The sequence below is a fragment of the Galeopterus variegatus genome, unplaced genomic scaffold, assembly GCF_000696425.1.
Source record: "Galeopterus variegatus unplaced genomic scaffold, G_variegatus-3.0.2 Scaffold753, whole genome shotgun sequence".
NCBI lineage: Eukaryota > Metazoa > Chordata > Mammalia > Dermoptera > Cynocephalidae > Galeopterus > Galeopterus variegatus.
In genome coordinates this window covers 366885-377875 of record NW_007726864.1, presented here as the reverse complement: position 1 = coordinate 377875, position 10991 = coordinate 366885, and the positions used below count along the sequence as shown (strand labels likewise).

The following is a 10991-nucleotide window of genomic DNA, read 5'->3' as shown; positions in this document are numbered from 1 at the left end:
CGGCGGTGGCGGTGGTGGCGGCGGCGGGGGTGGGCGCCGCAGCTGGCCCGGGTGGATGGAGTTAGAGGGGCGGGGTGCTGGCGGTGTGGCGGGGGGGCCAGCGGCTGGGCCCGGGCGGAGCCCCGGGGAGTCGACGCTGCTGGACGGGTGGCTGCAGCGGGGCGTGGGCCGGGGGGCCGGCAGCGGGGAGGCTGGGGCCTGCAGGCCTCCGGTACGACAGGATCCGGACTCCGGCCCGGACTACGAGGCGCTGCCGGCTGGAGCCACTGTCACCACGCACATGGTGGCGGGCGCCGTGGCAGGCATCCTGGAGCATTGCGTGATGTACCCCATCGACTGCGTCAAGGTGAGACCTGGACCGGGCTCCGAACCCGACCTGGGGCTGACCCGACCCCTGGGTCCTGTCCGGAGCCAGGATTCCGGCTGGGAGCCGGAGCCGACCCGGTCCTGGCTCCTGCCACTACTATCGATTCGAACGATACTCCATGCAAGCAAGGTCCAGGCTGGGATTTGATCCCAGTCAGGAACCAGGACCTATTTCTAACCGTCAGTGAGATCTGAATCGAGACTCAGGATCGAAAATCTGTCAGCCAAAGCCCTGGATCCCACCTGAGACTAAACAGGAATAGGGTGGGATGGGGTATCCCGAAACACAGGTAAGTGTTACTAACTCGATTAAGGTGAAGTCACCTGGCGTGAATCAGATCCCGAACTGGATCTTATGGCTTGAGATGTTCTTTGGGGATTGCTTTTACAAGCTCATTACTGTATCTTCCCTTAAAAGTGACAAGACAGGAACTCGAATCTGGGACCTCTAAGCTCGATAAAGTACTTGTATATTACATCTTAACCCGTGAGTGATTGTAAATCATTGTGCAATAAGAATTCAGAGTTCCAGACTGAAAGTAATGTGGGAAAGATCGTGTTCAGGAAAAGGTTTCAGTTTCTCTGTGAAGCAAGCATGATACTCCACCTATTTCCTGAAAATTAAAATTGAGCTGGGATTAGGACTGTGTGTATGCTGGGAGCACATCAGCCCCCAAACAAGAAAGATGAAACCGACAGTGTATTCTTTGGCCAAATGAAGTTGGCAGAAAGGGAGAAGTTGCCTAGAAGGAAAGTGTGACAATATTAGAAAGTAAATTAAATGTGAAGAAAACGGAATGAGATCAACAAGAGGACATTATTCGCTTTTAACTAAAACTAATTGCATCCACAACCAACCAGGATAATTAATGGCTACGGAAGCCAGGTCCTTCTGAAGAAAGCTGGGTGAAGAGGGAGCAGATTATTGTTCCTTTACAGTTCTTATACTTGTACATTAGAAAGGTGCCACCCACTAAAGGTGAGGATTAAACTGAGGGAGAAGTAAACTCGAGGGGACTGTTGAAATAAATATGACAGAGACTTGTGCCTCCTTTACATGTTAACTGTAATAGACAATATCCTGGCAGCTCTTTGATGTTTATTTTCTCCTCAAATTAGGAAAATGTCATATAGGGAAATGCAAAGTAGATCTCTTCTCCTTCTGCCTGTTTCCAGTACCATTTCATGTTTTCATTAGTAATGAGGATGAGGAAATGGGGAAAGTGCTCGTTAAGCTTTGTGAATGACACTGAGTTGGCAGAAGTATTCTAGCACATTACAAAGTAACTCCTAACAAAGACCATCCCAGTTGAAAATGTGGTAAATGCACTCGACTAAAATGTGCATTAGAATTTTTAATGCCCTTGTCATTTGGGAGAAATAGAAATAAACAGTAAAATACATGAGAGAGAAGTAACGGTATTGAAAAGTAAAACGAATATATATAAAAAAGATTCTGACGTTTATGCATCGACTGTAGGTTGAATGACTGTGGGTAGAGTACAGGGTCTAGGATGCTATGTTTCAGGATGAGTATCAAATGAAAACTATCAGGGAAAAAAATGAAAGTTATTTAATGGCTTGAAAAATACAGTGTAATAATGTGACTGACTTAGAAATACAAACTTATCGGGGCTGGCCTGTGGCTCACTCGGGAGAGTGTGGTGCTGATAACACCAAGGCCACGGGTTCGGATCATAACACCAAGGCCACGGGTTCGGATCATAACACCAAGGCCACGGGTTCGGATCATAACACCAAGGCCACGGGTTCGGATCCCATATAGCGATGGCCGGTTAGCTCACTGGGTGAGCGTGGTGCTGACAACACCAAGTCAAGGGTTAAGATCCCCTTACCGGTCATCTTAAAAAAAAAAAAAAAAAGAAAAGAAATACAAACTTATCAATCTACTGTTATCCCATTACAACATAATGGGAGGCTATCTCCTTACACCATATATTTACATAATGCTGTTGTTGCTGTAAACGTTTCATAAATTCCTCTGTTAGAAATGCCTCTAGAATGTTTAGGTGCGTATATTTAATGGGGGCATGTCTTTGTCCTGTGGAAGATGGAATTGATTTTGTAGTAACCGAGACCACTCAGAATCAAATATGGCAAATAAGTTGGGAGATCAAAATGGGTAATACTTCTTGGGGTCAAAGATAAGATGGGACTGGTAAGCAAGGAGTCTGATTTACTTCTGAGGCCTATAGACCACTGAGGGAACGTTTCTGAAAGAAGAGTTTCAGAAATGTTTTTCCTGCCCACAGGCATTGCTAGAATAAGTCACTTCTAGATGTCCAAGGTAGCTATTTTGAAGAACAGTTCTTAATCATTTATATAAACTTTGGAATTTCTGTTCTTAAAAATTAGTCATATAACATTATAGTCAGGCCTCAAAACCCTACATTAAATAATTATTTGCTCTGGAGGAGAAATGCTCAGGAGTTTTCAAAAATACAAAATCTTGTTTTAGAAGAATTATTTTCATTTGCCATTAATTCTGGGATTTAAGTGACTAGAGGGAAGAACTAGGTGAGACCAATCTGATTTAGTAACAGTAAGAATGTTAAATGCTTTTATACAGACATGAAAGTAAATTCAAATCTCTTCCTTCAGAAAGGGCTTCCCAGTTCACTTGTCCTCTGGCAGCTATTCTTCTTTTACCATAAACGGATGGTAGAGAGAAAAAGCAGCCCAACCTTTGCCTAAGACTGGAGGCAGGTATCTGTGTCAAAGCCTAAAGGGCAGCCACATCTTTGCAAATGAAAGCTGACATTGGCCCTTGGCATGCAAGGGTGTGCATCCTCAACTACTTAGCAGGGTCAAGTTGACTTTAAATATCCTTGAGAAGGACCATGGGAAGTGAGGCCTTGGGTATTCAACTAGCTATTTCCTTGGTCATAAAAGGGAGGTTTGGGAGCCCAGATAAATCTCAGTCTCCTTTTTTGGGCCTGTGAGGCAAGCACCAGACTTTATAGGGACAGGCTGTGCAACCCAAAGCAGTCAGAACCCTTCTCAAAATCATCTGGCTAGTACCCACCTCTCACCAAGGTGGTGAGGCCAAAATCTAGTTACATAGTTAAGTTGAAGAGGGTAGCAGCAGAGGGAGATAAATCTCTTCCAAACTCTAGATGTAAATAGTTACCTATACATATTCACTGGTGAAAGCTTAGGAGGTGGAAACACTGGCTTATTTGAGTTTATTGCGTCTAATAATGATAATAAGTATTCAAAAAATGCAAATTGTTCTTGTGTGCCAAGCACTGTCTAAGGTGCCTTACATACATTTATTCATTTAATCCTTGAAAGAACTCCATGAAGTAGACACCGCTTTCATTATTTTAAGGATGGAGAAAGGATGCTTAAAGAGGAGTTACGTAGCTGGTCCGAGGTCAGAGTTTAAGTAGCAGAGTCATGATTTGAACCTAGTCTTCCTGATTCCCAAACCTTCCATACGGCTTCCTAAAAGCAGATATCAAGAACCAAGCAAGGCACAGAATTTCAAAATAGAGCTCGTCCCTGAACATATGACCTTGAGATTAATGGCTGAACATGTAAATCTTTATAGCCACAGAGAAACTTTAAAATGAAAACAAAAAATACCAAATTAAACCTGATTTATTAGTGTCTAAGGACCAGTTACCCATGCATATTTGTGAAATGACTTATGTAAGAGACAATGCTGCCATCGTCTGTAAATTCTTAGATATGAACAAATATATCTTAGAGCCATACTTGAATACAATAAAAAGCCTTATAGCACCTTATAAATTACCAATGGCTTTTACATGCCTCATCTCTTTTAATCCCCATGACAGTCCTATGAGCCAACCATTCTTGGCTTCATGTTGTAGATGACAATCTTGAAGCCAGGAGAGGTTAAGTGGCATACCCAAACCACTAACCTCCCTACTAGTTCAGCTTTTCTTCAAAGCCAGTGGTTTTTAATATTGAAGGCTTTTCATAAGTTCTTAATTAGAGATTTCGTCTTTCTGCAAAAGTAGATTTATTGGCCCACAAATTCAGGAAGCCATATTTATTTTTATATTTGATATAGTTTATGCCTGATCCTCTCCATAAGAGTGTATTTTTATTGAGTTAAAATTGTTGAATTAGATTTAGATGTGTGTGTGTAAAATGTTCAAAGTAACCTACACACAGGCTTCTAAAGCCAGACCTTTCAAGACTAGTTGCCAAATATGCCATCGACTCCAGCAGAGCAATGCAGTTTCTGAACTTTCCCCCTGTACACGATCAGTTTTGAACAAACTTATGGAAACACATAATTGTTAAGCCACCAGGCCCAGTTTATCTTTGTCTATTAGTAACTATGACCAGCATAGACCCATAGTCTCTGTGAACAACTCCGATGGATTTTAGAGGTAATATGAAAGATCTTGTATTGGAAATTCATGGGATTTTTTTGAGAAGTGGAAAAGAATGTGCCAAAGTATGATAAGTGATACTGTGTATTTATAATTGAACTTTCAATAATAAATCTTTTAAACTTCCAGTTTTTTGTTGGTAGCAGGCAGGAGAAAACAACTCTAGAGGAATGTGGATTGCTTGCGGCTAGCCAGGGCCTGTTAATCTTGTTAGTTTCTTTTCTCCTGTGCTCTTGAGAAAAGGTATTACTCTTGGATTCCAGCTGGCCAACAGGAAGGTTCAAGCTTTTACATACAAACTGATCTAGTGATTGGAATGAAGCAGGAATTTAAACTGTACTTGGGTATTAGTTGCTCCCTATTAGCTCACCAAAGGCCATAATACTTGTTACTTTCTGAACTGATGCAAACACAGCTATGTGATGTAAGATTCATTCATTCATTCAGCAAACAAATCTTAAGTGCCTACTGTGTGTCAAACACTAAACTTTGATTTTATATTAACCATTAGTCTCCATGCTACTTTAACCTTGAAATGGGTCAGTCGACAAGAGATTTTCATGGGGAGATACATCCTTCAGAGAAGGTCTGATTTGGGGAAGTATTTCAAATACGATTAATTTCCCAAATTTTAATAAAACGTTTGTGTCCACCATATGCTTTCATTTCAATCATTGAATCCTCCAGAGATTCCAAGGAATATGTTTCACTGAGACTGATTTTATTTTCTGATGCCAATTTTAGGATTCGGTCAATTTAGATTAGAAATCTGGAAGGCCCTTCAGTTGTAGACACTAGGTTAGTTTCCAGCTAGACATTCCCCAGCTTCACAGTTTCAGGGTAAACTTTTTTCTTGAGGAAATTAGAGCAGGATCTCTTAGGAATACTATTTCTGCCAAGACTCTAACTTGCAGACCTAGCTGCCAATGCCAAATAGTCTGAAAAAGTATCAAAAGATGAGCCATCATCTCATTAGTCATTGTAGTGTGTGGTCAGGAAGCAGGGCCAGGAATGGTCTTTAGAAATAAAGCATAAGGTATGTTGTAGACAGTAAATATTTGAATTTAGAATTCATTTATAGAGAACTCTTAGCCTGAGTTTGTTAAGGCACAAGAGCAACTTCTCCTGAAACACAGACTTAGTATTTGTTACTGAGGCTATGAATCATTTTGGAGTTCCACGACACTTACCAAGTAGTGATATTCTCAGGGAAAATAGTGGTGTTCCACTTTTAGGGTCATAGATGACTAGAAAAAGAAAGGTCCCAGGCTTGGAAAGATCGTACATAGATTTGGAAAGAAGTAAAACCGGATGCCAAGTATCACTCCCACAGATTGGCACGGTTCCATGTGGAAGGGCTGCCCAGAGCCCAAAGCCTGAGTGTTGAGGTGAGGCGAGAAGTAGGCATCGCTGACATTGCACTTCTCCTTGCTGTAATTTCAGACCCGGATGCAGAGTCTACAGCCTGACCCAGCCGCCCGCTATCGAAATGTGTTGGAGGCCCTCTGGAGGATTATAAGAACGGAGGGCCTATGGAGGCCCATGCGGGGGCTGAACGTCACAGCAACAGGCGCAGGGCCTGCCCATGCCCTCTATTTTGCCTGCTACGAAAAGTTAAAAAAGACATTGAGTGATGTAATCCACCCTGGGGGCAATAGCCATATTGCCAATGGTATTGAGCCTTCCTGTGCTGGTTCCCCCACTTTCCCAACTCTTTGGCCTTTGCTGCTGTCAGTGCTTTCCAGTCTCAGCATGGTTTGGAGCAGAAGCTTTGGGCTGGGGTAGGCCAGATTATAGGGGAGGGACTTCCAAACCTGATGTTCTCAGACAACGGGCCGCTTCAACCCTACCCCTTCTTTGGGGCACCTCGACAAAGGGTTACAGTATCCTTCCTTACCTATCAGCTTGACTTTTTCCTCTCATCTCCCTGGCATCAACTTCTAATGCCCTGGTAATGTGGAGACACACACTGAACTGCCCCCTTGTACATTTCTTGATAGTCGGGTGGTGTCCTGCTCCTCAGGGCAGGATTGGAGGTGACCCAGCTGCCCAAGGAAGACACTAATGGAACCCCAGCTCTTCGCCTCACTGTTCAGGATCCCAACTGACCAGAGGCAGTTTGTGTCATTGAGGACATGACAAAGCCACAACAAGTGAATGGGGGTGGGGCCAAGGGACTGCATGGAGGAACCAGAAGGTTGGAGGTTGTGTGGAAGTAAGGGAAGGGATAGCAGCCTAGGGTTTCAGGATTGTCTGGAAGCCAAGTTGAGTGTGAGGTATAAGGAATATAGTTCAGGACCTGAAGGAAAGGTCTAGATGGACAAAGTTTAAGATTTGGAGACGGGCTGAGTAGTATAGGGCTGCAGGATATAAGGTGGGATTCTATGGTGAAGATCTGACCACCTGGCGCTGGTGTTCTCCCTCCACTGACAGCAGTTGATATGCTGCTGGCATCTCTTGGCTTCCTATCTGGGGCATGAGCTGCATTTATTCTCAGGGCCATTTTCTTTGCCTCTTCCTGGCCTCACTATCGTAGATGTGCAGTGTACATTGGTGACCTTACTAAGTTGGTGAGAAAAATCTTCATTTCTTGGAGCAGAAGTTTAGATGCAGTAGGTTCCATCTTTTGGACTGGCTTTTAGCATTCTCTTTCACTGCTGTGGTTTAGCACAGCCACTCCCCTTCACTAGGGGTCCTCAGTGAATTGGTGACCCTCTACTGGCCTTACATGTGGCAGTTGTTTTCTCATTTGCAGGTGCAGCTGGATGTGTGGCAACATTACTTCATGATGCAGCCATGAATCCAGCAGAAGGTAATGATTCCTCAACCTATCCCTCTGTGGTCAGCTGCATCTGCATCTCTGGGATTTTCCTTTATTTCTGGTATGCAGAAGACATCAGTTTTAGTTGAAGATCCTGCCCTGTTACCTTGTTTTCCCACTAGAGGGCACTCCCTCCCTTTTTTCCCATACTTAGGAGGAGCCCCTTGGACAAGAAGAGTGCTCATTGGGATTTAATTCATTTGGGGAGCTTCCTGGAAAAAGATATGGCTCTAGTTGGCCTGTTCCTGGGCCTTCCTGGAAGTCCCCTTTGTAGTTGATTTGATCTCTCCGGAAAGTCTGGTGGATTCTTTCATTTTTCTTTAAAGAGTAGATGAGTTTTGACATTTAAAAATATTGCCTTTGTTATTGGAATGAAGATTGTTGAGATAGTATTGAAAGGTTAAAGTGTAGTGTTCAGTCCCTGCACTGCTGCTTGGATCTTGGCTTTTCAGTTGCAGGGAAGTTCTCCAAAAACATTCTCAGTGTGAGAATGAGGTGCCCAAACAAATATGAGGGGATAGCATAGTTGCCATGTTCCTTGTGTCCTTATGTTTATCTCTGGGCAAGGCCATGGCTGGAAAGGGCCAAAGTTAAGATGAAAGTCCACAGAGCTCACACCATGTTATCTACTTAAGGGAGTGGGAGATGTTTGGAAACTAAAGGCAAGAATCATTCTTTTTGGCCAAGAATCTTGTTTTCTTTTTGGCATCACGTCTCCTTCCTCTTCTCTGGGGGGCTATCCGTCCTCATATCTTAAGAGTTAGGTGCTGTTAGTACCTGAGGATTGGGATTGTTATGACTCTATGTTCATTATTATGTTCACTGCCACTGAGTCATTTCTTGTCAGGAGTTGTGAAAGGGTAAGATAATGATAATAGGTGCTTATTTCAAGGAGACCCTCTGGAGTTACTAAATCATAGATATATCCTGTGTATTAATTGGCTGGTTTTTAAAAAATCCTGTTAGAAGTGGGCCATTATTTTTTGATTCTTTACTAACTCTCTGCTCTTCCCCTCCCCTCAAAAAAGGGAAACATTAACTTATCAGGTTAACCAGCAGCTCACTTGAACCTTTCTCTCTCTCCATTCCTTTGGCTAATCTGCTGACTTGGGACTCTGAACCTGGACACTATGGATCACCGGTTGGCTGTTGTCACCATTACCTTCCTCCTCGTTGATGGCACTACCAGTGGTCAAGCAGAGGATGCAGATGTACAACTCACCATACCACCGGGTGACAGACTGTGTACGGGCAGTGTGGCAAAATGAAGGGGCCGGAGCCTTTTACCGCAGCTATACCACCCAGCTAACCATGAACGTTCCCTTCCAAGCCATTCACTTCATGACCTATGAATTCCTGCAGGAGCACTTTAACCCCCAGAGACGGTACAACCCCAGCTCCCATGTCCTCTCCGGAGCCTGTGCAGGAGCTGTAGCTGCCGCTGCCACAACCCCACTGGACGTTTGCAAAACACTGCTCAACACCCAGGAATCTTTGGCTTTGAACTCAAACATTACAGGACATATCACAGGCATGGCTAGTGCCTTCAGGACGGTATATCAAGTAGGTGGGGTGACCGCCTACTTCCGAGGGGTGCAGGCCAGAGTAATTTACCAGATCCCTTCCACAGCCATTGCATGGTCTGTGTATGAGTTCTTCAAATACCTAATCACTAAACGGCAAGAAGAGTGGAGGGCAGGCAAGTGAAGTAGCACCAAATGAAGCTAGGGGTTCAGACAATATTGCTGCATCCTGCCCACTCCAGCCACATTCTCTGTCTCCTGGCATGTTGCAGCCTTGAGTGGAGGTGAAAGAAAGGTAGAGGGCTCTCCCCAGGCTATTGGTGTTTTGGCTAACACCAGTTCCTGCCAACCTCTGTGGCCGCCACCTTTCCTTCCAGGCCCTACGCAGTGCAGCCAAGCACACTACAACACCTTTGACCACCTGTCTTCACCCTGGGCCTGATGACCTGTTCTAGACTGTTATAGAGGGATAAGCAGCTCATTCCCCTGGTTTCTAATAAAAAGCCTTTAAGTTAAATGTTTTCATTGGGTTTGTCTTGCTAAAGGGGAAGTGAAATATTGTCAACTGTTCTTGACTTTAAGCATATATCAAGGGACCCAAAAGGAAGGTTTATTAAGTATGTGTGCAGTTGTGTCTGCTGATTTTCTTGATGATTTAAGACTTTAGGGCCCTCTTTCCCTCTTTTTAGTAATAGGTTTCAAGGAATTATTTCTGATGGCTGGGCTGAAACAATGGGCCTTTGACAGATACTAACTAAACAGGTGCTCTTGATCCCCACTATTACTTCTTCCCTAGGGCAGTAGCTCCACTCAAAAGAGGTAGAAGATCTCTGCTTTAATTCTCAGCTCTGCCTGCAGCAGTAAAAGTTTCCACATGACCCTTCGTTTTCTAATGTAGTTGCAAAACAAATTATTCAGTGAAGCTGCAAGTCCTGAAGATTATGTGGTAAATAATAATACATTTAATTTGATTTCAAGGCTTTTGCAGAGTACTTTAGCATATATAATCTTATTTGGTTCTCAAAAACCTGTGAAGTAGGCAGTGCAGGTATCATTTCTATTTCACAGGCAAGGAAACAGAGGCCAACCTACCCAAGGCCTCACAGTAAGTGCAGAATTGGGAACCCAACCCAGATCTTTTGACTTCAGAAGTAAATCTAGTTGTAACTTCCTGTAGCTAGGGAATGGATGGAGGGTGTGTTCAACCTGCCATCTACTGAAGAAGCTTCCTGACTGAAGATAGCTTGGGCTCTGCTTGGAGATTTTCAGGGATGGGGCTTTCACTGTTCTTTGTGGGTAGTCTTTTCGTTTTTTGGATATCACAGTTATTAGCAAGTTCTCTGTACATAGACTAGAAATCTAACCCCCTGAAACTTCCATGTGTCATCTTTGTTATGTTGTCTGACATTCATTAACTATTGAATGTCCCTGTGTCAGGCACTGGTGTTGGGAGCACGATGACAAATACAACAATCCCAGCCCTCAAGGAGCTTATTGTCTGGAGAGGACGATATATGTAAACAGGCAATTACAAACAAGGTGATGGGGTAAACCTAGAACACTCTTGAGAGACATAAGGATACCCAGCCTTGGCTTGGGTGATTGGGGTAGGCTTTTGGAGGAAGTGACATCTGAGATGACACCTGGAAGGCAAATAAGCCAACTAGGTAAAGAGGGGAGGGGAAATGTTCTAGGCAGAGACCTGAGGTAAGAGAATAAGTGTTTGGGGTTTAGTGTGCAAGTGGTTTGGTGGAACTGAAACAATCTGGACCAGGCGTGCAGCTAGAGAGCTAAGCAGGGGCTGGATCTTAAAAGCAACGCTAAGGAGTTTAGCATTTATCCTGAAGGCAATGCAGAAGTATTACAGGGTTTTAAGCAGAGGTGTGGTGT

General features: G+C 43.8%; 1 protein-coding gene across 1 annotated transcript; it reads left to right on the top strand.

Annotated features, from left to right (window-relative positions):
- The first annotated feature begins 23 nt into the window (after window positions 1-23).
- On the top strand, window positions 24-9622 carry SLC25A28 (solute carrier family 25 (mitochondrial iron transporter), member 28). Its single transcript, XM_008572114.1, has 4 exons — window positions 24-346; window positions 6201-6429; window positions 7513-7569; window positions 8768-9622. The coding sequence occupies exons 1-4, from the start codon at window positions 56-58 to the stop codon at window positions 9283-9285; spliced, it is 1095 nt and encodes a 364-aa protein (XP_008570336.1). The 5' UTR covers window positions 24-55; the 3' UTR covers window positions 9286-9622.
- Window positions 9623-10991: the final 1369 nt, after the last annotated feature.